At 45.3% G+C, this 26961-nt stretch overlaps 1 protein-coding gene across 1 annotated transcript in view; it reads right to left on the reverse strand.

The window, feature by feature from the left end:
- Positions 1-1905: 1905 nt before the first annotated feature.
- Positions 1906-26961, reverse strand: part of mfrp (membrane frizzled-related protein) — a 79436-nt gene continuing 54380 nt past the window's right edge. The window contains exons 6-13 of the mRNA XM_052110510.1: positions 22826-22956; positions 22245-22370; positions 22073-22149; positions 6786-6934; positions 4550-4680; positions 4290-4424; positions 2758-2885; positions 1906-2642 (exon numbers count right to left, since the gene is read on the reverse strand). Coding sequence (XP_051966470.1) covers positions 2418-2642; positions 2758-2885; positions 4290-4424; positions 4550-4680; positions 6786-6934; positions 22073-22149; positions 22245-22370; positions 22826-22956 — 1102 coding nt within the window. The 3' untranslated portion in view covers positions 1906-2417. The remainder of the gene's footprint in view (positions 2643-2757; positions 2886-4289; positions 4425-4549; positions 4681-6785; positions 6935-22072; positions 22150-22244; positions 22371-22825; positions 22957-26961) is intronic.

Consider the following 26961-nt stretch of genomic DNA (forward strand, 5'->3'; position numbering starts at 1 on the left):
TCAAAAAGGCTAAGTACTCTTCTGTAATAACGGACTGTACAGTAGCGGTTCTAGCTTGTATGGCGCCCTGGAGCACAAACATTGAGATAATAAACACAATGTTTTGCTCTCAGAGTAAGTCTTGTTATTATTGTTGTCATGTGTTATTAATGTCTGTATCAAGCATATGATTCATAGCCTATACACAAACTTTGTGACAGTAGCTTAAGCCCCAACTTAAGTCAACTGCCCATAAAAGTACTAAATAATTATTTGTAAGCCTTTATAAACATTGTATAAATAGTTTCAACTTTAAATTGGGCATTGCAAAAATATGAACAAAGAATTAATAAATGAGTTGTAAAGATGTGTAAAGAGTAAAAGCATGTTTACATCAACAAACAAACAGTAAATGTGTGACTTTTATAGACGTTCCATAGGTCCATACATACAAGTGAATGGTGATCAATATTATTTAAGTCCTCTTTTATTATCAATCTTTCACTTTCACATTCTTCTTTTGTTTATGGCGATTCACATTCTTCCTACATATTGCAACCTACCAGACAGGGAGAAAAATGTATAGTAAAAGTGTACTTAATTATTGATCTGTTTCATATATGGTATTTAACTACTGGAGTCATATGGATTACTTTATGCTTTTTATGTGCTTTTTGGAGATTCAAAGTTTAGATCACCATTCACTTGCATTGTATAGACCTACATAGCTGATATATTCTTCTAAAAATCTTCATTTGTGCTCTGCAGAAGAAAGAAAGTCAGACACATCCGGGATGGCATGAGGGTGAGTAAATGATGAGAGTATCTTCCATTCAGAAGTGACCACCCCTAAGCCATATTCCCTTCAAAGACTTTACCATCCACCGTGAGAGCTTCAGAGTGCTGAAAAGAGTGGGGCTCAAATATACTGGTCTTTTGGAACTCACTTTTAGAGTAATTTTTAGCCAGAGGCTGTTTTGCACTAAGTGTAATTAGCACATTCCACACAGCGTGGCTTTTGCACTCAAATGATCAGGTGGAAACTAACTGCAAACTGAATTCTCTAATGTCACAGCAATGGCGTAACGTGATAATGGATGTGCATTTTTTGTGCAGATTGACCCGGTTCAATTCCCCCTTTTGTCCCACATCTCAACATCCTACTTCCTGTCTCCACCCTTAATATTTCTTTTAATACTACTTATAATATTTAATAAATATTTATATAAAAGTTGTATGCCTCGTAGTAATTTGGTCACAGTGACAGTCGGGGAATTGAGAGAAAGGTTTGATCCAGGTAAAATTAACTATGGTTTTACTATAGTAGTATTGTAGTAACCATGTTTTTGGTGGAAGTCGTAGTTTTAATCTTATTATTCATGTCTTTACTACAGTAATAGGGTGTTAATATAGTAACCATGTTCTTGTGATTGCTATGATTTGTAATAGAAAATACCATGGTGATACTGTGGTCACTGCAGTTAAACCATGGTTAAATTTTGTAAGGTAAGTTTAGGGTTAGGTTTAGGAGTAAGGGTGTCTGTGGATGCTCATATACTGTGATGCCTATCTACTGTATGTTAGTATTTAATAAGGAGTGGAACTAGTGTCTAGCACTATTTGCACTTAATGCAAAGAAGATGCTTTTTGTTGCTATTTACACATTGTTTATATAGTCATCTGTTAATTTGATGAGACGTTCTGTTTGGAATGACCTTAAAGCATGGCGATAATGATGGCAATCCCTTAGAAGTGCCCTCTGAAGGCATCATTTAGGCCATTTGTAACAAACAGTACTTTTTGGGGTATTCCTTTAAAGACAAATTTTCTTTGTTCTGGTCACAAAATGTACCAAGATGTTTTTTATTTTATTTTTATTTCTGGGGATAAAAGGCCCCCAGAGGTTTTATAGTGATTTCATGGAGATAACAATAGCTATAGTGCAGAATTGATCAACTAATGCAAATAAATTTGAGACAGCAAGATGCTTTTTTGAGTATCAAATTAAGATAATGCTAATTCAAAATAACCACTTCAGAAAAGGGTGCACCATTTCCTGTTAATTTTTATCACATTTAACATTTCAGTACATCTCAAGTATTCTATAAACTAATAACTGTATTCGGCCCACTTAAGAAAAACACCATTGTACCCTACATATTCATGTGATCATAATGACACATCAAATAGAAGTGATGAGATAATGATGTTCATTTTTAAATAGCCTCCAGTTCAAATATAATGTAAGATTTAGAAATAAACACATCAAACAGCAGAAAAGGATGGGTTATACAGCCATCTTTCTGGTCATATAGCAGCAAAGGGACAGTCCTTGCACCTGGCATTTCAATTACATTTTATTGAGCCTGTTACTTGTGATTATAGATGAGGTTATAGATTGAGTGATTGTGGTGCATCGACCAAAACAGAAGTCTTTTTTAAGGAAGAGAACACACCATGGGATCCAGTGAATCTGGCAAGAGGTGGCAGTTGAAGGGCCAGTTTAAGTTCAAGAGGTTGAGGGCTTGACTGCATTGCTGCTCTGCTGTGACGCAGATGGACTGGCACGGTTGCAGCACGCCACTCTGAGGGCTACAATGAGGCAAAAACATCCCACATACTAGCTGCCGCAGAGATTCAAAACATGCAAACTCCATCAGCACCTGCAAACAAAATCAAAACAAATTTCCCAAATAAAATGCCATTACTTGTGAAATGGGGTTCAAAGAACTTCAAAGGTTGTTCAACATAACTCAGTGACTCAAAAGACTTTCTCACCCAGTACTTATGCAAAATGGATGCAGCCTCTCTCTGATCAGAAATAGACATCCAGATGTTTGGGAAGGAAGTGAGATTATAGCTCAAGCCTCGGCACATCTCAACCTGGATCAGCTCACAAGATGAAGCTGAGAGAAAAAAGTCAGATAGTGTGTGTATTAATAAACTCTGCTGCATACAGTATTCTGACTGCCATCTGCAGTTTTTCACAACCAGTTTTTAAAGTTCACTTTACACAGACAGTGGACTAATGGCAAAATATTGGTCTCATTTAACAGAAAACATCCAAAATTTCAAAAATTTTCTTGTAATAATCCATAAATAATATTGTATATGTTTAAAATGTTAGGATGAACATACATTTTTATCCTTTCTTTGAAGGCATGTGATTCAGGCTCTGTTTGCTCTATGTCCTTGCCAAAAAAGCTAGTTTATTTCACTAGATGACAGCAAGTATTAGGAATTTTCCTCTATCACCTTCCATCACAACATAAAAATCTGAAATGCAGGTGGTGCTCTAACGCAGTTGGACACTCGCCATTTGCTCGTCCATAGACATTCACTCTATTTTGTGATTCCATGCACCTTCTCGACTATTTCATTGAATATTTCGACCTCTGAGTGGACTAGAAGCTAAATCTAGGTGTTGTTGGAAAGTTGAGATCCTCAGCTTTGCATCGATGTATATAATATTTACAGATGATTTACTCATAATACTTGTTCTGCTGGACTACATATTTTGTTCTAGAGATATAACATTGGATTATTTACCCAATCAAGATTACAGACAATTAGAAAATGGCTCATTTTGAAGAAAACAGCCAAAGATAAAAGCTGATGTAGATTTGTGGCTTCTCTGGGCATACAAAGCAGTGATCAGAGAGATGTTTGTCTTTGTTGTCTTACAGAGATCATATTTCATTTAGTGATAAACACTCATATTGTGGTGTTATGACAACAAAATAAAACTGCATTGTCAAAACAAACTGCATTTTTGAGAATGAGAGCTTTTATTTGACACATGCCTTGACTATTTTAGCGCTATTTAAAAAAAAACTTTAATATCAATATTTCTACATCATTACCACAGGGTGGCCGTCAAATGATTTCTGGTTTTAACTTGTTACTGAATGCAACATACTGTAAGTGCCAATGTAATTTTATGAATTTTTCTGTGAAAATGTCAGATTATAAGATTTCACATGTTTTTGTATACAAGGACTTTTACATTTGAAGTGTAAACTTATAACATACCCCTGGCCCTGCAGAGTTTAAGGGGTTAAGAATTAAATGAGTTCGTTAACTTCGAGTTTTGCTGTTGGTTCTTTATGTGCATAAGATTAACCTACCCTATCCGTACTCCAGTAAACTTTATTTCTATATATCTGTGAACATTTCTTAACCATTTACCAATTTCAATAGGGGGGAAAACATTGTAAAATGTAAGAGAATTAAAAGTGACACTGCAAGAAATATAATCTCAAGCAAGACTCAAGTGATTTTAAATGCATGGTTTATTGAAGCATTCTCACTGAAAGTAGGGTAGGTAGAGTTCATGCAGTCTTGCTCATCTGCACCATCTGCGCAGTCACTCCATCCATCACACAGCCAGTTCTGGTGCAGACACTCTCCAGTGTCACAGGCAAACTGCGATGGACTGCATGTTCCTTACGAGTACAAAACATCACGCAGTGCAGCCTTACCAACAGGCAGTTTCAAAACATTGACACTTCACCACATTTACTTCATACATTTCAGAGATAAAAGCAGAGTGTAACAATGTGCTTCTCACTTTCTGAAAGAAATATGGCTTTATATGTTGCATAAAAGCCACTGTCAGCAACACCTTCATCAGCCACAAACAGAACAGTCATAACAGGTCCAGAAGAGGTCAGATCAGGAGGAAGAGTGGACCCACAGTATCTAATGCAGAGAGTCATACTTGCAAAACACTGCAGCATAATGAAAGATATTTTCTAATGCATAAATGTAAGAATCAATTACTACTAACCAATGTTGTCATTGTTAGAAAAGGATGATGTGAAAACATGTCTAAAGTTTGCCAAAGGTCATAATAGTGACCACGTTTTGTAGCAGGAAAGGTGTGGCATGGGGGGCGTGGTCATATGCGGAGAGACGGAGAGCAGTAAGGCTTGTCACCTGGGTCGTGATTATCTCTTAACACCTGTTTCTCATTATAGTGATGGTGGAGAGAGACCAGAAAAGGCACGCCAGAGCGTCAGAGAGGGAGAGTGACCAGAGAGCACAACATCAGAGAGTGTTATTATTAATAGTGTTTTCATTTATTTAAAAACTATTTTCTTTGTTATCGATGGATACCGTAGATTGTTTGTTAAGGAATAAAAGGACTGACCTTGAACCTGCTTTGTTGCCTCCTGGAAACGCCACCACGTAGTCCTCTGCCGGCTGGATGGCCTCCCCCAGCGATGCTGGGTGGTTGCACTGGACCCACTCGGACATGCTTCGGGGAAGTTGGGAGTTGCTCCAGTACCACCAGATTGATGACTTCCACGCTGCCGCAGGTTCCCCCCAAAAGCAACAACTTCTGGCAGGAATCACGGAGCTGCTGCGCAAAAGAGAACCAGGGGCCATGATTCCCGAAGCTCAGGGACCAGAAAAGCTGCCGACTCTGCTCCAGGGTCCGAGTGTTGCTGTGCCGTTGCTGTGCTGCTAGCTGAGCCTCCCCGAAGAGTAAGGGCAGGCGGGCAACCCACTGATCGGGAGGCCACCTCCAAACCTCTGCTGTCATCTCGAACAGGTCGAGGAAGGCCTCCGTATCATCGTTTGGCCCCATCTTCATTAGGGCCACCGGTGGGGTAGGCTCAAGGGAGGTCGCAGCACCGGCTCCCTCTCTGTCGACCAGGGTCTGGAGCACTTGCCGATCCTCCGCTCGTGCTTGGAGCATGACTTGAAAGCATTGTTCCTGCTCCAGGCATACATTTACATTTACATTTATGCATTTGGCAGACGCTTTTATCCAAAGCGACTTACAGTGCACTTATTACAGGGACAATCCCCCCGGAGCAACCTGGAGTTAAGTGCCTTGTTCAAGGACACAATGGTGGTGGCTGTGGGGCTCAAACCAGTGACCTTCAGATTAACAGATATGTGCTTTAGACCACTACACCACCACCACTCGTGCACCACCATACCTCCATGAGGCTTGATGCTGGTTCTGCAGGATGCTGGTGAGGGTCTTGAAGACTATGCCCAGCGGTGAGGACTCCATAATGGTGTTATCCTCCAATGCCAGGTTTCGGCACCACTGTAAAAGGATCTTATTTCGTGGGCAACGGAGGATTTTATTCCTTAAATATACAATCGACGGTAACCATCGATAACAAAGAAAATAGTTTTTAAATAAATGAAAACACTCTCAATTATAACACTCTTGGTTCGGGACTGTCATGCTCTCTGGTCACTCTCCCCTCTCTGATGCTCTAGCATGCCTTTTCAGGTCTCCTTCAACCATCACTATAATGAGAGACGAGAGAGGTGTTAAGAGATAATTCCGACCCAGGTGACAAGCCTTACCGTTCTCCCTCTCCCGCAGGCCAACACATGACCACACCCCCCTTGCCACAAAAGTGTTTTCTGAAAAAACAACAGATTTTTTTCTTTTAGCTAAAATTAAAACTTGAACTGAATTGGGCTTGGGTTTACCCAAAAGTGCTCTGTTTTGGTATTACATTATGAGATGCTACAGAGTACACAGAACTAATTTCAGTCATTTTCATGTCCAGGTGACATTTCTTTTTTCTTTTTTTATATTTTATGGTCCAGATTTGGTGAGAGATTTCAATGCTGAGATTTACCCTGATATGTCACTATAACCTGCATCGATGCACTCAAAATCCTAAATTAGACAAAGAAATCGTTCTTTTTCTCAATATCTAGAAGTGAAGCACACAGATGCTGCTGTGATTATGAGTGATTGTGATGGAAAGCAAACTATTTAGATTAAGTGATCAATGTTATAAAAGAGTTAAGAGTAGGATTGTTCTTACCTCCCTAGAACAGTGTTGCCACCCATGTTTGCACTGTCATAAACCTCCAAGTAGTCAAACTCACATACATCCTGTGTTTCCAGACTGAAGTTCTTAAAACTTAGTCTTATAACTTGTCCAGTTTGCACGGATATTTGCCACGTGCACAGCTGTAAGAGAGAGTGCTCAAGCATTAGGCTGAGGTAAAGATAAAAATGAATAAATACAGATTTAATAGTGATAATGATTAATTAAATCATTAATAGTTAAGAGTTGGTAAAAGTTAATTGCTGTTATGTCAAATGACATTTAAGGTTTAACACTTTACCAAATCTTTCTGTCCTACAGCATGTTACATGTATGAAACAAAATACATGACATCTCTGTAGTTCCATACAATGTGTGAATGGTGATTTTGGTAACCTCACAGAAGTAATCCAAAAGACTCCACTATTCCTTTAAGAATAGGGCTGCTTTTAACAACATTCAGTTTCAGTTTAATTTGATGTAGATGTACATGGTACGGATCAAAGTGCTGCAATTCTCCACCATTATATGTAGGAAACAGTGTGTGTGAGCTAAGAATTAAATTAAACTGTCCTTATTCTTCATTATTATGTAAGGAAATTTATAATGGAATTAGTCACATTCGACAACCATTATAAATTAGATAAATGATAAATAACTAGATTATTTGTCTGAATAAAATTCCACCATTAAAATCGTAAAACAACGTCTCGTTGTATCTGCTCACAATTTCTATTGTAAGGAATTAGCTTTAATAAGGGAATTATGATTAATTCATTTATTGGAGTAATATTATTCTCATGGCTTACCGAAAATAATATTACACATATTTAGGTACAGATTTGAAGTGAAATCTTTTAAAAAATACCACAGTCAAAATATCTTTGAATACAGACAACCTTTATTGCTATTGAAATAAAATGAACTTTATAAGTCTGTTGACAATGCCTTAAGAACCATATATATTTCTTTGAGTCTAAATCAGTTTGCAATTACCCAAAGTATTTAACTAATACACCAGCACTTTGAGCAAAAGTCTGGAGATGGAGTTTGGAGTCATTGCATTTCCTTGCGTTGTGTTTCTTGTGTTGCTTGGTTCTTTGGCTGTTTGTCAAAAGTTCGTTCCATCGATGTCTTGGACTCCGTTATGATTGCGGATAGTTATTGTCTGGATGGCTGATGAAGTGGGCTTTGAAGCGAGGCCTTCTGCAAGGAAGACTTGCGACTCCCATTGGGTGTGTAAACTGTAGAGCAGAGAGTGAGAGACTTCCTCTGGACTTTTGTCCCAATGATTAGGAACAAGCAAGAGAGGCGAATAGAGGAGACCAAGCGGTCACAAGGTGTTACTTGGCCATTTGGTCTTACAGAGGGTTTAAGTTTGTGGAACAAAGAACGATCTTCTTTATTGGTCAGCACTGTCATTATAAACCCTAGTTTGAGATTAAGCAGGCATGAGAGAGACGTCTCCTTTAGGAATTTAGGTGCCATGAATTTGTTTTTATGACTCTCTAATGGCTCGGTGGGGGATCTCTCTGATCGGTGGAACCCAATTCTCTGACTATTCCCCACATCGATGACTGCCCCATCACCTAAAACACAAAAATTCTAGGGCAAAATGAAACCTAAGTGTCCACCATGTCACAAACAAAATTCTGAAACCTTCAACCAGAATTTCTGGATCTAAATACACCACCAAAAACATGGGCCATGTCTCCATCCTCTGACTGGCATCACCAGCAGGAAGGGTGTGCCTTTAAGACAAGGCCTATACACCCTAGAGGGGGTCCAATAAAATCTATGTAAAATCTTGAATTTCATATGACACACCCTTGCATCTCTGGATGCAGACTTGATGTTTTTAATAATCCTTGCCCACACTCCCTCCTCCAATACCAAGTCCATCCACCAGACTCTGAATTAGCAGTGAGTAATACACTGATGCCTCATGACCTTTTCCAAAAGTAGTAATAACCTTTCCCAGTGAATCTGCAGCTTTAGGGGGCTGTATGCTACTCCCAAAAATAGTACAGATTAGGTGGTGCAGTTGTAAATACCTATAAAACTGAGATCTGGGGATCCCAAAATGTTGAACCAAATTTTCAAAAGATCTCAACACCCCATTCTCATATAGGTCACCATGTGTATTAACCTCAATCCTCTCTGACCAACAGAAAGGGGACTTATAAATACATAATTTTGGGTTCAGCCATATGCTTGAGGCAACATTTAAATAAATGTCTGAGTTAAACACTTTGGAGACTTTTGTCCATTCCGAGTGCAAATACGAGTTAACAGGTTGTAACTTCTCTGATTTGTTTGATAGAGAGGCTTTGCAATGGTGAAATAGGGGCAGAAACCAAACCATGGAGGGCTCTCTCAGGTGGATGTGACCAATAAGCCGAATGTCTGAGACCGAATGCACAATAATAAAACTAATCTTGGGTAGGCCTAGCCCACCTTTGTCGATAGGCCTATGTAACTTATTGAAATGTAAACTGGGACATTTAACATTCCAAATGAATGACTTTGGTATGTTATCAAAATGCTTGAAATAAGAGAGAAGGAACATCTACAGGGAGAGATTGTAGCAGGTAGATGAACTTTGGAATACAATTCATTTTAATAACATTAAACTTCCCAGTCATAGATACATTTAATGAAGTCCAATTGCCCACATCGCACAAAAACTTTTTGATTAGGGGATCAAAATTAGCTGGGACTAAAATGCCCAAATACTTAATAACCTGTTTGGGCAACTGGAAGTGCCTGGCTGAAAAGCCATTACTAGGCAGTACTCTGTCAGAGCCAAAGTTTCGGATATAGACCAATTAACTCCTGAGACCTTAGAAAAGGAAATAATAATAATAATTCTGTGGAGGCAAGGGATAGATCTATTGGGGTCACAGACGAATAATAAAATATCATCTGCGTAATGCAAAAGTTTATGCGCAACACCTCCTGCCACCACCCTTAGAAAATGTTGCCCTAGGGGCTTGCACACTTTTGTTTCACTATGATCAAAGACTGAGTCCATCAAAAGATTAAAGTCTCCTCCCAATATTATATTATGAGGGTTGCCAGAGGCTTCAATCCTTTCAAGATCTATAAAAAGCCCTGATCATCAGCGTTAGGTGCGTAAATATTAGCCAAAATCAACCTTTGCCCCTGAATTTCTGTTAAAACTATGACTCTTCCTAATTCATCTTTAATCTGTTTGAGACATTTAAATTATAGATGCTTATTTATCAATGTAATGACCCCCCTGCTCTTACTTGAGCCAGCACTAAAGAAAACAGATCCACCCCATATCTTCCCAAAATGTTCAGCTTCATGCGGGAGAGATGTGTTTCCTTAAAAAACACTATATCGTATTTCCTATGTTTAAGAAAAGAAAAAGCCTTCCTTCTTTTTATGGGGTGCCCCAACCCATTCACATTCCACGTGGAGAGAGATAATCCACTCATGTTAACATTTGACATATTAGAAAAAAAAGATTGTGTGTCAATAATAAAATTGTAAAGACCACATTCCAACATTAGTGCAACAATCAAACCCCGAACTTCCCCCAGAACCAAACAAACAGAAAAAAGAAAAACATATTCATTAAACCAGCGCACAAAAGCGCCAACCGGCATCCATCCCTCTAAACTAAAAAAGTACATTGGCAACTTTGCCGTTGGATTGCTCAAGTCCGGTGCTTCTTTACAAATTTTGTGAGACCGAATTACAGAAAATGTAATAAAATAAAATCCAGCCAATAGGCAAAATAAATACAAAGAACTTGTAGATTCAACTGTATTGAAGGTGTGTTCCTCCACAAAACAAATTCCAGCCGCTAGCGGAACCAGCACACACAAAAACACAAATTCAGTTTTTGAATTTGCCGTTCAGTTTCCATGGACAGACAAAGAATGTCCAGTGAGCTGTTTCATGAGTGTAGCAGATGACCTAACCCTTCCATCTCTCAATGTCCCTGATTCTTGTAACCAACTCAGAGAATTTAGTTTCCATTGCAGTAATCAATTGACAGCAAGATCCAGTCAGCAACAACTTTCGTCAGCATCACAGACATGCTCACCAGATGGCTTCGAATTTCTACTGCCACGCCTTCCAAACCAAGTCCCCTCCAACATTTACATTTATGCATTTGGCAGATGCTTTGATCCAAAGCAACTTACGGTGCACATATTACAGGGACAATCCCCCCGGAGGAACCTGGAGCAACCTTGCTCAAGGGCCCAACAGTGGCATCTTGGTGGTGTTGGGGCTTGAACCCCCAACCTTCTGGTCAGTAACCCTGAGCCTCAACCACTGAGCCACCACTGCCCCAGGCACTGCTCCGAGGCACCATCTTGAGCATGTAAGTGTCTTTTAATATCTCCAGAGCCCAAGGATTTTGAATTCTTTGCCATGTTGAATTCAAAGAACAGATATGTAGCAGGGTGTATCGAATATCACCAGTTTATGACATAAAAATAATTAAAAACTAGCAATTTGCGCAGAGCTCGCCATTTACACTTCTGCTCCTCACATGGCGTCATGTGACTCTGCTTTTATTTATTAGGTGGTGTCATAGCTTTCACAAAAGCTACTCTGCTACATCATACATCACATTGGTGTTTACTATCTCCAGTTCCCCAGCTGTCGCTCACTTCGACATTGTGTCGAGTGAAGCGACACTATGGGACTTTCTTGAAGGCCTCGTTTACCTCTGAACTTGAGAAAAGGCCAATGATAATTTGGCAGATAGAATTTGCATGTTCCTCCCCAGGACATATGGGTATAAAGGGAGGGAATCGTGCAGCTGTTCAATCAGATTTCTCCTTCGGAGCCGAGCGGTTGTGCAATAAGCGAGCTGAGATCACTTCGGTTCCACTTACCTCTGTAGAGCATCTGCTGTAGGATCTATGGTGCATATCAGCAGCTTTTTCCTTCTCTGCACGGCAGTGCAGCTTTGCGGGTTGCTTCAACTGTACTTCTAAAAGAGAATATTTCTAAAAGATTTTATTTTCATAAAAAAGAGCAATACACCACTGCCGTTGAACGTCCTTTTTAGGGCGCGTCTTTGTAAAGATGCCCCTCCGCCCCTGTGTAGTTCCTGGATGTGGTCACTCTGCTCCTGACAGTCACATACGTTGCCTTGTGTGTCTGGGCTGCGATCACACTGAGGCGGTGTTTGTGGATGTTCATGTTCTCACTGCAAGAACTTAACCATGGCAACGCTATGGTCGCAGCTTTCCTTGGAACGCCACTCCAGCCGCCCCAGCGTCGCTCCTTCCCACGGGATTGAGGACAACCCGGCTGGCAATGGAGGCGATTTGTGGATGGCAGTGGGCTTAGTTTTGCCATGCTACATCTGCTCACTAAGGGCGTCCCAAAAATTCCTGAGATGGACGACCCAGGGAACGAGACATTTGCTCCATAGCTGGTAAACAGACCACTCCGTCCCCCAATGTTTGACATTATTTACTTTGCCACACCCCCTTCGGGCTGCGGTACCCACATTCTAAATTAAAGAGTGATTTCCTCATTTCCTGGGTCATCTGGCCCACAATTGCCTCGCTGCTAAGCCTCGCCAGGTATGTCAAAAGTGATTGTCCCTCTAGTGCCCCTCACACAGAGCTTGGACACGTGGCTTTCACTTACCAACACATTGCGCTGGCTGGCCAGGACCATCCGACTCGGCCACGCAATTCAGTTCGCTAGGCCCCCGCCCCCTTTTGGCAGCATCTGTTTTACCTCAGTGCACAGCGAAGATGCCATTGGTTTGATTTGATTGAAGTGGAGGAGGCAGACCCAGCCTTTTTGTTGCTGTGTCCGTTGCGTGCTTTGTGTACCTATGTGGACTGCATGCAGAGCTTTAGATGTTCTGAGCAGCACTTTTTCTGCTTTGGTGGACAGTGGAAAGGGAATGCTGTCTCCAAACAGAGGCTTTCCCACTGGGTCGTTGACGCCATCGACCTTGGCCTGTCACACCCAGGCCGTGCACGCCCCCTTGCGGATTCGAGCACACTCCACAAGAAGTGTGGCATCCTCGTGGGCACTGGCTAACGGCATCACCCTAGCAGACATTTGCAGAGCAGCGGGCTGCACAACACCCAATACCTTTATGAGATTTTACAATCTCAGGGTTGAGTCGGTCTCGTCCCGTTTTCTCTCAGGTCCGAGCACGTAGAACTCGCGAATGCAGAACGTCTGACTGGGTGTTTCCGCTTGCACATAGCACCTTTTCCCTCCACTGAGGTGATCACGTGCACTCTTTTCCCCCAGGAGAGTCCACTAGATTCACGCTCCCTTGATGTTCTTCCTCCCTAGCCCTCTGGTCCGCGAATTCAGCGGAGGGATTCCCCGACCAGACCCACTATGGGTACTAAAATTACTCTGTACTGGAATAGGTGCTCCACAGGATGGGCCTTTGTGGATTAATCCCCCTGTGTGTATTTTCCACGGTACGTCCCCTTACTGGCAGACCCACAACTCCTCCCACAACTCAACAGATAGGATCTACCACCACGCCATTTCCACATGAAAACCCATGTGACCAGCCTGGGCAGGTGGTGGTCTATGTGGGGTCTTTTCCCAATGAAAGAATAGGAGTTGGAAAAGAATGCGTTCCCCAATGCTTGTGATAGCATTAAGATGGCCCCAGCCGCTTTTACTCTATGCGAGAAACATAGAGAGAGAAAAGGAGTAGCTGGCGCGGCCTGTTCCCATGCTTGGCACATCACTTTGTTCTCTCCCTCCTGGATGCCGGGAACCTAAAAAGTTTCTAACGATTTTTTATGGGGCGTTGGGGAAGGGTACGTGCAGTCTGATGCAGCCTGTTGCTTTGGCACGCAACTTCCTGCCCGCACCTGCGTCAGCAGCTGTATACACGGTTCTGCGCATGGCGTGACTGAATCAGGACTCCTAGTGTCGCTTCACTCAACACAACTTCGAAGTGTGCAACAGACGGGGAACGTCCAGGTTACTGTTGTAACCTCCATTCCCTGATGGAGGGAACGAGACGTTGTGTCCCCCTGGACGATGCTGAACCGAGCCACTGTAACTGCCAAAACTTATTCTCGGCTGCTCAATGCAAAACCTGAATGAACAGATGCACGATTCCCTCCCTTTATACCCGTATGTCTGGGGGAGGGACATGCATATTCTGTCTGCCAAATTCTCCTTGGCCTTTTCTCAAGTTCAGAGATAACCAAGGCCTTCAAGAAAGTCCCCTAGTGTCGCTTCACTCGACACAACATCTCGTTCCCTCAATCAGGGAACAGAGGTTACAAAAGTAACCTAGACCTTTTGAATCAGAACAAAAGATGAATCTCTCTTTTGAGTTGGTTCCTTATAATGAATTGGTCACACGTGATAGCAAAGTAGTCTGAATCGGTTCGCGATTCAATCTGAATGACTCAGAAAGCTGCTGAATCTTATGGTGCGCGAATATTAATCTTACTTTTGCTTGATATTATACAAACATATTCATGTATCCACATTTATGTACTCAACTCTAATCAGAATATAATCATTTACTTCATATTCATGAAACCAGCTTATATAGCATTATCATTGTATTAAGACTCTATGTATTCCTTGTATGTCCATCCTTGTATTCCTGTGTTGTATACATGTTACCAGGCACAAGCATTATATGTTCAGTGTGTGCGGGTTAGAAGATTAATTCATGCTTGTTCTCTGTCCTTGTAAATGGGTTGTTAAATGGTTTGTGCTTTCTGTGCCCAACATTCCTGTGAGAAACTGGAGCGCCGTTTTGGACAAAGTATATACATTTTAAACTCTTCGTATATTAACTTGTTGCCCTTTTGACCTGATGAGGTTTTCAGAGCTGAATTCAGAGAGCTTGGTGCTAACTTTATAGATGTTATTGTTTCAAGCAATGTGCAGACGGGAGTCTTGCACATACAGGATAAGACACACGTGTGTTAGGGCTGATTTTTCCGCACGGTGCGTCAACATACAAGGCCACCGAAGTGGGTCATAACAATATGTCCTGACGCCTTTGAGTTAACTTCAAACCATGCAAGAGGGTATAAAGACCTTAAACTTAACTTGTGGTGGTCAGCTCTCTGGCTCTCTGCATCTGACTTCCAACTTTGAGGCCTCATCTTACTATCTGTACTTTAACTTATTTCATTGAATTACTTAGTTCAGTAGACAAAGATGAAACATACTGTAGTATTGTTGGACTAATTCCAGGACTTAGTCCTTGGATATATTCTTAAGATATATCTACTTAACATTAAAGAACCAAACGGACATTTTCTTTATTATTACATTTATTCTCATATTTTCATATCTTATTCATTTTACTAATTTCTGTACAAATAAAACGTCTAGGTTACGTATGTAACCTCAGTTCCCCGATGGAGGGAACGAGACGTTGTGTCAGAGAACGACACTAGGGGTCTCTCTTGAGCGCCGATATTCACCTCTGTACTATGAAAAAAGGCCAATGAGAGTTGGCAGCCAGTATTTGCATGTCCCGCCCCCGGACATACGGGTATTTAAGCGGCGCAAATACGGGAGTTCATTCAGGATTTTTCTGAGGAGCCGGAAATGGTCCGGCCACAACAGGGGCTTGGCTCAGCGACGTGGCAAGGGGGACACAACGTCTCGTTCCCTCCATCGGGGAACTGAGGTTACATACGTAACCTAGACGTTCCCCTTCTGTCGCTCTCTTACGTTGTGTCAGAGAACGACACTAGGGGTCCACTTAAAAGCGCCATGCGCTGAGCCGTGTACGTGATCCGCTGATACAGGAGCGAGCAGGTATTCCTACGTGCAGAACGACCAACTGTATCAGCCGCACGTACCCTTCCCCAATGCCCCATTTAAGCCATCAGGATTCCTTATCGTTACCCCGGAGGGGGGGATCAAGGTGACGGCTGCCAACATGGGAACGGGCCAGCCTGGCTGGGCCTCTTTTCTCTCTATGTTTCTCGCATAGAGCAACTACGGCCGGGGCCCTTACACGCATTGAGGGAAGGGGGTCTTAGCCCTTGGTAGGGCGGGGAAGACCCTGCGGAGGCCACACCTACCCGGAGGGGAGGCAAATTTGAGTGGCACATACATCGCATGGCCTATACCTAGGCCTTATGCGGAACAGTAGTGCGGTGGTAGCACCAGCCTCAAAGAGGGGGGAGCATACAGCACGGCACCTGAGGCAGCTGTGACTGCCTAAGGGAAACACGGTGTCAACTCACGTGAGGGGACAGAACCATGGTTTTACACACAGGGGGAGTCCGAGCAGGAGGCCTTACCTGTGGGGCCCCTATACCAGTACAGGGTAGCTAGCGGTACCCGCAGTGGTTTGGGTCGGCGAGTCCCTCCGCAGAACTGCGACCCGCAAGGGCTAGGGGAGGCGCCAACCAGTGTCCCAAGCCTGGGATCTCCTGGGAAGAAGGCGCACTGTTTCCCCTGGTTAGGGGGAAGGGCGCTGGGTGCAAGCGATCCACCCGGTCAGATCGTCGGCGTGTCACCGAGTTCTACGGGCTCGGTACCTGAGAGAACACAGGACGAAACTGACTCAACTCGGAGATTGTAGAATCTCGCAAAAGTGTTAGGTGTTGCCCAGCCCGCAGCTCTACAAATGTCTGCTAGGGCAGTGCCCCTAGCCAGTGCCCATGAGGACGCCACACTCCTGGTGGAGTGGGCTCGGACCCGCAAAGGGGGGGGTACAGCCTGGGTGTGATAAGCCAGGGAAATGGCATCGACAACCCAGTGGGCGAGTCTCTGCTTGGAGACAGCGTTCCCTTTCTGCTGTCCCCCAAAGCAGACGAAGAGCTGCTCAGAGCGTCTGGTGCTCTGTGTGCGGTCCAGGTAAATACGTAAGGCACGTACCGGACACAGCAGTGAGAGGGCTGGGTCTGCCTCCTCCCGGGGCAGCGCTTGCAGGTTCACCACTTGATCCCTGAAGGGTGTGGTAGGAACCTTGGGCACGTAGCCCGGTCGCGGTCTTAGGATCATGAAAGTGTCTGCCGGACCGAACTCCAGGCAGGCGTCGCTAACAGAGAACGCATGCAGGTCCCCGACCCTCTTGATGGAGGCGAGCGCGATCAGCAGGGCCGTCTTGAGAGAGAGGGCCCTGAGTCCAACTGAGTCAAGCGGCTCGAAGGGGGGTCTCCGGAGTCCCATCAGGACGACCGAGAGATCCCAGGAGGGAAATAGGTTAGGCCGGGAGGGAATCATCCTCCGGGCACCTTTTAGGAACCTGACGATTAAGTCGTGCTTGCCAAGAGACTTGCCGTCTACCGTGTCATGGTGGGCCGCGATAGCAGCAACATACACCTTGAGGGTGGAGGGGGACAGCCTCCTCTCCAGCCTCTCCTGAAGAAACACGAGCACTGACCTAACTGCGCACTTCTGCGGGTCTTCGGCTCGGGAAGAACACCAGCTCGCGAACAGACGCCACTTCAGGGCGTAAAGATGCCTGGTCGAAGGGGCTCTGGCTTGGTTAATAGTGTCTATGACGGCTAAAGGTAGGCTGGCTAGACCCTCCGCGTCCCGTCCAGGGACCAGACGTGGAGTTTCCAGAGGTCTGGGCGCGGGTGCCAGAGCGTGCCCCGTCCCTGAGAAAGAAGGTCCTTCCTCAGGGGAATTCGCCAGGGAGGGGCTGTCATAAGGAGCGTGAGATCCAAAAACCACGTCCGGTTGGGCCAGTAGGGGGCCACCAGAGTGACTTGCTCCTTGTCCTCCCTGACCTTGCATAGCACCTGTGCAAGAAGGCTCACTGGGGGAAAAGCGTACTTGCGCAGCCCCACGGGCCAGCTGTGTGCCAGAGCATCTGTCCCCAGGGGAGCTTCTGTGAGGGCATACCAGAGCGGACAGTGGGAGGTTTCCTGGGAGGCAAACAGGTCTACCTGGGCCTTGCCGAACCTGTCCCAAATCAGCTGGACCGATTGGGGGTGGAGCCTCCACTCTCCGCCAGGCAAGGTTTGTCTTGACAGCGCGTCCGCTATCACATTGAGTTTGCCGGGGATGTGAGTGGCGCGCAGCGACTCCAGTCCAGCTGACTCCAAAGGAGGAGACGACGGGCGAGCTGTGACATGTGGGGGAAGCGTACTCCGCCTTGGCGGTTTATGTAAGCCACCACCGTGGTGCTGTCTGTCCTGACCAGGACATGTTTGCCACGAATCATCGGAAGAAATTTCTTCAGGGCAAGACGAACGGCCAGCAGCTCTAGGCAGTTGATGTGCCAGCGCAGTGGGCCTTGGTTCCACCGGCCTGCGGCTGCGCGCCCGTTGCACACGGCGCCCCAACCCAATTTGGAGGCGTCGGTTGTAACCAGAACGCGACGGGACACCTGCTGCAAGGGTACCCCTGCCCGAAGAAAGCAGAGGTCTATCCAGGGTTTGAAGGTTTGGAGGCAGGCAGTGGTAATTTCCACGCCGTGCGTGCCGTGGCGCCATGCTCGTCTCGGGACTCGAGTCTGGAGCCAATGCTGAAGTGGTCTCATATGCATCAACCCTAGTGGAGCGACCGCCGCGGAGGATGCCATATGCCCCAGGAGCTGTTGGAAACGCTTCAACGGGACCACGGTGCCTGGCTTGAAGGAAGCGAGGCATTCCAGCACTGACTGAGCACGTTCGTTGGAGAGACGTGCTGTCATTGAGACTGAGTCTAACTCCAAACCGAGAAAAGAGATGCTCTGGACTGGGGTGAGCTTGCTCTTCTCCCAGTTGACCTGAAGCCCCAAGCGGCGGAGGTGCTCGAGCACCTGGTCTCTGTGTGCGCATAGTAATTCCTGCGAGGGGGCCAGAATAAGCCAATCGTCGAGGTAATTGAGTATGCGTATGCCCGCTCCTCGTAGCGGGGCAAGAGCCGCCTCTGCGACCTTCGTGAAGACGCGAGGGGACAGAGACAGGCCGAAGGGGAGGACCTTGTACTGATACGCCTGGCCGTCGAATGCGAACCGTAGAAAGGGTCGGTGTCGAGGGCGAATTGAGACGTGAAAGTACGCGTCCTACAGGTCTACCGCTGCGAACCAATCTAGATGCCGAACGCCAGATAGAATTTGTTTCTGGGTGAGCATTTTGAACGGGAGTTTGGACAGGGTCCGATTGAAAACTCGCAGGTCCAAGATCGGTCGTATGCCACCGCCTTTCTTGGGTACAACGAAGTAAGGGCTGTAGAAACCCTTCTTCGTTTCGGTTGGAGGGACAGGCTCTATCGCGTCCTTGATTAGAAGGGAGGCGATTTCCTCGCGCAGGGAGAGGGCATGTTCGCCGTGCACTGCGGAGGAACGAACGCCCAGGAAGGGGGGCGGAGACCTGGCAAACTGAATTGCGTAACCGAGTCGAATGGTCCGGTGCAGCCAGCGTGACGAGCTGGGCAGAGAAAGTCATGCCTCTGCGCTCTGTGCTAGCGGCACCAAGGGGACAAGTATTTTGGACGTACCCGGCGGGGCTTCGCAGCGGTGCGGAACAGGTAACGCAGCGTCGGGAGGCTCTGTGGCGTCCCGAGGCTCTGGTGCTGAGAATAAGCTCAAAGCACTTACCTTGTTCCGCGCACCCGGCAGGGGGCGGGTTCGTGACAGAGGAGGAGGTCTGATGTCGGCGTCCTCTGGACTCGTCTGAACCGGCCGGCCGGGGAACAGTCGTGGAGCTGAGGGCGGGAGCACCGCATCCTGGGCGCCGGGACTGTTGAGGCCTGAAACAAAAGTGCCGTGAGAACGGCATTTGCGGGCCATGTGACCCAGAGGTAAAGGAAATAGCTCTTTTATTGAGAATTTGGGTACCGCAGCCCCCGTCAGGGGGGTGCGGCAAATGAAAAAAACACAAGATTCTCCTCCCGGCCCTCCACCGGGGGACGGAGCGGTCTCACCATCTCCGGAGCTAACTTCTCGTCCTCTGGGTCCGCTGTCTCAGGGACGTTTGGGAGCCTTCCGGGTCCTCGACGGGGTCCGTGAGGCAGGGGGCGTACGCTTCCTGCGGTTTGCTCAACGCTGGGGCTGAGAGCTGGGCCCAGGTTGGGGCGGAGCAGAAGATCTTCTGGCCGCAGGAGGACGCCCTCGGCGAGCAGATGGGGCCTGGGCCGTGGCAGCAGGCTTGCGGCGCGGCATGATGTGAGAAATGGCCTCCGTCTGCTTCTTCACCAGGGAGAACTGCTGGGCAAAGTCCTCCACGGTGTCGCCGAAGAGGCCGAACTGGGAGACAGGGGCGTTGAGGAAGCGAGTCTTGTCGGCTTCACGCATCTCGACCAAGTCCAGCCACTGCTGACGTTCCTGGACCACCAGAGTGGCCATCGCCTGCCCGAATGCCCGCGCTGTGACCTTCGTCGCTCTCAGGGCGAGGTCGGTCGCTGAGCGCAGTTCCTGCAGCGTGTCGGGATCAGGGCCACCCCCGTGCATGTTGCGGAGTGCCTTGGCTTGGTGGACCTGCAGGAGAGCCATGGCATGCAGGGCGGAAGCGGCGCGTCCGGTAGCGCTGTAGGCCTTCGCGGTGAGCGAGGATGTTGCTCTACAGGACCGGGAAAGGAGTACAGGGCGGCCCCGCCAGGTGGTAGTGCTTCCGGGGCATAGGTGGATCGCAACAGCTCTATCCACCTGGGGGATCTCCGTGTACCCATGGCGCGCTCCGCCGTCGAGGGTGGCGAGGGCGGATGAGCAGGTGGCACGACGAGTGGAGAGGGGTGCTCTCCACGAAGACGTCAGCTCATCATGCACCTCCGGGAAGAAAGGTACTGGGGGGGGGCGAGGCTGTGAGCGGCGCCCCACGCCCAAAAACCAATCATCTAGCCGTGATGGCTGCGGGGAGGATGGAGGGTTCCAATCCAGGCCCACGCTATTGGCTGCCCGGGAAAGCATATCGGACATCTGCGCGTCGGCCTCCTGCTGGGTGTGCAAGCCCGAAGGCGGCAGCCCAGAGGAGCCCTCAGCGTCAGAGCCCACGCCCTCCGATGTCGTGGCGAACTCATCTGCTTCCATCGCCTGAGGGTAGGCAGACTGGCTGTGAGGCGAGTCGCCGCCACCTCGAGCGAAGACGGGAGTCAACGAGCGTGCCGGGGCGCGGGTGGTCCGAGGGGGCGTACCCGGCGGAGCTGCACCCGCTGCCATCCCCAAATCGCCTCCATCGCCAGCCGCATCGTCCTCAATCCCGTGGGAAGAAGGAGCGACACGGGGGGCAGCTGGAGTGGCTAAGCCGCGACCGCAACGTTGTCATGGTCATGTTCTCGCAGTGAGAGCATGAACCATCCACAAACGCAGCCTCGGTGTGATCACTGCCCAGACACACGAGACAACACCTGTGGCCGTCGGAAGCGGAGAGTACTCTACCGCATCCAGGAACAACACAGGGGCGGAAGGGCATCTTTAAAAAGACGCGTCCTTAAAAGGACGTTCACGGCGCTGTGTTTTGCTCTTTTAGAGGAAATTACTCTTTTAAATAAAATCACTCTTTTATGAATGAAAGACTCGTGAGAGATCTTTCTATCTGCAACTGTCGATGCGCTCAGGGGCAGGAAGTGCACAGCCGTGCAACCAGGAGAAAGCCGCTGTTGTGCGCCGTAGAATCCAACAGCATGCAGCAGAGGATAGCAGGAACTCGGTGTGTAGTCACGCAGCAAACTGCAAACACGACCATCGGCTCCGAAGAAATTTTCTGAATGAACTCCCGTATTTGCGCCGCTTAAATACCCGTATGTCCGGGGGCGGGACATGCAAATACTGGCTGCCAACTCTCATTGGCCTTTTTTCATAGTACAGAGGTGAATATCGGCGCTCAAGAGAGACCCCTAGTGTCGTTCTCTGACACAACGTAAGAGAGCGACAGAAGGGGAATGTGTTATTCCTTCTACAAATCATCTGATTTATTGAAGTCATTTTCCATCTGCTGGATCTCACTGTATCAGTGTCCAATGAAATGATGAAGTTCTTTATACATGGGTTTGTGTATGTAGCATGTATGAATATGATTTTACAAATTTTTTACAACAACATAAATTTTATATTGCACCATACTGTATACTTGTATACTGTTCCACTATATTACCATGGCTTAGATAAACATCATGTGAATAAGTCTTTTAGATGCTTTGTCAATGATAGTATGCTCTGTGCATCTGGTTGGAAAAAATGTAGCAAGTTACTTTTGACCTGTAGCTTGTAGTGTAACTTGCTACGTTCTCTCAAGCATAACTTTTAACATAGTTTGACAAATTGTTCTGTTGAGTAGTTAGTAGCTTAGCTAGCTAAACGTTTTGAGTAGCCTGCCCAGCACTTCTCAAACTGAATACCAGGGTAGCAACTGGGAACAGTAATGGAGATGGTTTACCTGTTGATGTGGGTAAGGCTTTGGATGGTTTGGACTGGAGAAAGATCCATATTCTCCTGTCAGTTTCCCCCCACACACTTGAAAAAAGGGATTTAATGCATCATGGATGGCAAGTGGAAAAAGCTAGAAATAAACTTTAATAGTTTTTATTAATTGTGTTCAGTAATGTAACCTTTGTGCTTCTGGCTGCAGTTCACTTCATCTGAGTGGTCCTTACAGTTTGGCTGGCTGTCACAAATGGAAACAGGAAGTAAACAACGACCATTGTCACACACAAACTCCTCTCGGGAACAGCTTTCTGATTGCAAACAGACAGACAAGTCATCTTCAGTACATATATACACATGTTTCCTATAAAGAACACACCATGTTACGTATTCTACTAATCCATGATCAGAATATCATATATATTTTACACCCAAAAGACGACAAGCATTGCTGGCCAAGACACTTGCATCTAAAGGTAAAATTGTGCATATATGTACCACAGGTGACACTTGAAACCACATTTCAAGCAGGTGCGTGATGGTATATGTTGGAGTGTTTATTTGCTGCATGCCCGCGATCTCTGGTGGCTGATCTCCAAAAGTCCTAGCACTATCATTGGTATTAATCTACCCCCCGCCCCCCATCCCAGTGTCTGGGACCCTGAAAGCTACCCCCCCACCCCTTATGGGCAGCCCTGAGCCTGTGTATCATGCTATTACAGTAACATAAACATAATGATAATATGTTCATGTAAGTTATACTTACTCTGTCCTGGTAACACAGAATGGTATTGTGCAATAAACCCATTTCCCCCAATGCTGCCATCAGAGCGAAATGACACCCACACAGTACTGCTGTTTGTATTCACTGTAGGTGGTGCTACGTTGCCACAATATCTGGGAAGAAGTGAATCTTAATTAAAGGTTCATGAAACCCTAAAACACATTGGTTACTGATACACATTAATATATTACTGAAATGGGAAACGATGACAATAAAACCTAACATTCACTACAGAAACCGTACTCTCCACCACAATGTTGAATGTTTTTGTCTCCTCCTAACACAAAAACTCTGGTATACAAATTGTCTCCTAGTTTCCCAGCGTTCATGTGCAACTTCCAAGTAGAAAAGCATATGAAGATAGTATGAGAAACTAGATAGGTACATTTCCTGAAGAAAATGTGAGTGGTGCTTGTCGTGGCAAAACTCGTCAAACAGCATGTTGTAACTTGAAAATAACAAAAATTATGGTCATAAATAAACCAACCCAGAAATGTGTACGATGTTCTGGTGCAGAAATATGTGATTTGTTACTCGGTTGCTAGGGTAAGCCCGTGTGGTTGCTATGCAGTTACCAAGGTAATACAATACATGGCTCCTTTCCATCCTGAGTGAAATAAGTCAACCCGGAAGTCTGTAGTGTGTTCTGGTGCAGAGATATGTGATATGTTGCTCGGTTGCTAGGGTAACTCCATCTGGTTGCTAGGCAGTTACCATAGTGATACTAATCAAGTCTCCTGGCCATCCTGATTAAAATAAATCAACCCGGAAGTCTCTATGTTTTTGTGATGCAGAGATATGTGATTTTTTTACTCGGTTGCTAGGGTAAGCCCATCTGGTTGCTAGGCAGATACCATAGTGATACTAATCAAGTGTCCTTGCCATCCTTATTGAAATAAGTCAACCCGGAAGTCTCTACGTTTTTCTGATGCAGAGATATGTGATTTGTTACTCGGTTGCTAGGGTAAGCCCATCTGGTTGCTAGGCAGTTACCATAGTGATACTAATGAAGTCTCCTTGCCATCCTGATTGAAATAAGTCAACCCGAAGTCTCTATGTTTTTGTGATGCAGAGATATGTGATTTTTTACTCGGTTGCTAGGGTAACCCCATCTGGTTGCTAGGCAGATACCATAGTGATACTAATCAAGTGTCCTTGCCATCCTTATTGAAATAAGTCAACCCGAAGTCTCTACGTTTTTCTGATGCAGAGATATGTGATTTGTTACTCGGTTGCTAGGGTAAGCCCATCTGGTTGCTAGGCAGTTACCATAGTGATTCTAATGAAGTCTCCTTGCCATCCTGATTGAAGTAAGTCAACCCGGAAGTCTCTATGTTTTTGTGATGCAGAGATATGTGATTTGTTACTCGGTTGCTAGGGTAAGCCCATCTGGTTGCTAGGCAGTTAGCATAGTGATACTAATGAAGTGTCCTTGCCATCCTGATTGAAATAAGTCAACCCCGAAGTCTCTACGTTTTTCTGATGCAGAGATATGTGATTTGTTACTCGGTTGCTAGGGTAACCCCATCTGGTTGCTAGGCAGTTAACATAGTGATACTTATCAAGTCTCCTTGCCATCCTGATTGAAATAAATCAACCCAGAAGTCTCTCTGATTTTCTGGTGCAGAGATATAGTTACTGCTAAACGGTTGCTAGGGTACGCTGTGTAGTTGCTAGGGAGTGGCTTGGCAGCTGCCAATCATGAATCTCCAAAGGCTGCTTGTCAGTATGAATGATATAAACCAACTCCCATGCCTCTGTGACATTCAGAATGGAAGATATCCCTCTATGGATTTTGGTTGTTAAGGTGCTCGACAATGGTTGCTAGGGAGGGGCTAGGAAGTGTTGAAGTGATGCATGATTGGCTGTTTGCTGTCCCGAGTCAAACGAGACCACCCTTGTGTTTCTATGACACTTCTATCCGGAGATATCCCTTTGATCTTTTTCAATAGAAGTCTATGGGACTTGTTGCTAAGGTGCTCTTAATGGTTGCTAGGGCGTGGCTTGATAGCTTCACAATGATCCAGAGAGACTGATTGGTTGTCTGAGTAAAATGAGCCCACCCCCTCGTCTCTATGACACTGTGATCCAGAGCTATGTTCAATACAAATCCCTATGCCTTTTCATTTCATGGGCCGTCCTACACCATTATAAGTCAATTGGGGCATTTTTGGGCAGCTCCTGCCCCCAGGGGTGCAACTTTTACCCCATATTGAGGTATGCTCTTACAGAGCCTGCCAGCCTCTTCAAATGTGGCAAATCACACGTTTCTACTGAAATCCTCGCTTGGAGCTGTGACGCGTCAAAGTTTGTCTCAATGTTAAGTCTATGGGATTTTTCGGCCGCTTTTTTGCCCCTGGGGCAAATACCGTACTCCGATACGCTTATAAAAGTCATAGCACACGTGTCCTCAATAGGCCGTTCGATTTGATACCTCATTCGTGGGTCTACGCCAAACGGTGCGGGACGAGTTAGGTGCCGAAGTTTTGTTAAGAGATATAATAAAAACTAGAAAAAGTTCGTCGAGACAAACTTTAAGTTGGCTTGTGAAAGTTTGGACCAGAAAGTTTGAAGAAGTTTAAAGTAGTTTGAAGTTTAAAGTAGTTTGAAGTTTAAAGTAGTTTGAAGTTTAAAGTAGTTTGTAGTTTAAATTAGTTTAAAGTTTAAAGTAGTTTGTAGTTTAAACGAGTTTAAAGTTTAAAGTAGTTTGAAGTTTAAAGTAGTTTATAGTTTAAACGAGTTTAAAGTTTAAATTAGTTTAAAGTTTAAAGTAGTTTGTAGTTTAAAGTAGTTTAAAGTTTAACTTAGTTGCTAGATAGACAGATAGATAGATAGACACTCAGATAGATAGTTAGATAGAGAGATAGATAGATAGATATTTACCCTCAGATAGATAGATAGATATAGATAGATAGATATTTACCCTCAGATAGATAGATAAATAGATAGAGAGAGAGAGATAGATATTTACCCTCAGATAGATAGATAGATAGATATATATTGACCCTCAGATAGATAGATAGATAGACAGACAGATAGATGCTAAGCACGCTTTTAGAATTTTTTAGCACTTCGCTAGGCGTATGCTAGCACTTTTTAGCATTTTTTAGCACTTCGCTAGGCGATGCTAGCATGTGTTAAGCATGATGCTAACACGTTTTTAGCATGCTTTAGCACTTGGCTGAGCGATGCTAGCATGTGTTAGCATGATGCTAAGCACATTTTTAGCATGATTTAAGACTTCGCTAGGCGATGCTAAGCATGTGTTAAGCATGATGCTAAGACGCTTTTTGCATTTTTAAGCACTTCGCTAGGCGATGCTAGCATGTGTTAGCATGATGCTAGCACGCTTTTAGCATTTTTAAGCACTTCGCTAGGCGATGCTAAGCATGTGTTAGCATGATGCTAGCAAGTTTTTAGCCTTTTAACACTTCGTTAGGCGATGCTAAGCATGTGTTAAGCATGATGCTATGCACGCTTTTAGCATTTTTAGCACTTCGCTAGGCGATGCTAAGCATGTGTTAAGCATGATGCTAAGACGCTTTTAGCATGTTTTAACACTTCGCTAGGCGATGCTAACATGTGTTAGCATGATGCTATTACGTTTTTAGCATGTTTTAAGCACTTTGCTAGGCGATGCTAAGCATGTGTTAAGCATGATGCTAACGACGCTTTTACCATGTTTTAACGACTTCGCTAGGCGATGCTAGCATGTGTTAAGCATGATGCTAAGACGTTTTTAGCATGTTTTAGCGACTTCGCTAGGCGATGTTAGCATGTGTTAAGCATGATGCTAAGACGCTTTTAGCATGTTTTAAGCACTTCGCTAGGTGATGCTAGCGACGTTTTTAGCATGTTTTAAGCACTTCGCTAGGCGATGTTAGCATGTGTTAAGCATGATGCTAGCGACGTTTTAGCATTTTTAGCACTTCGCTAGGCGATGCTAAGACGCTTTTAGCATGTTTTAAGCACTTCGCTAGGCGATGCTAGCACGCTTTTAGCATGTTTTAGCACTTCGCTAGGCGATTTTAGCATGATGCTAAGCACATTTTTAGCTTGTTTTAGCACTTCGCTAGTCAATGCTAAGCATGTGTTAGCATGATGCTAGCACGCTTTTA

This window comes from Xyrauchen texanus, chromosome 38 (genome assembly GCF_025860055.1).
Source record: "Xyrauchen texanus isolate HMW12.3.18 chromosome 38, RBS_HiC_50CHRs, whole genome shotgun sequence".
Taxonomy (NCBI): Eukaryota; Metazoa; Chordata; class Actinopteri; order Cypriniformes; family Catostomidae; genus Xyrauchen; species Xyrauchen texanus.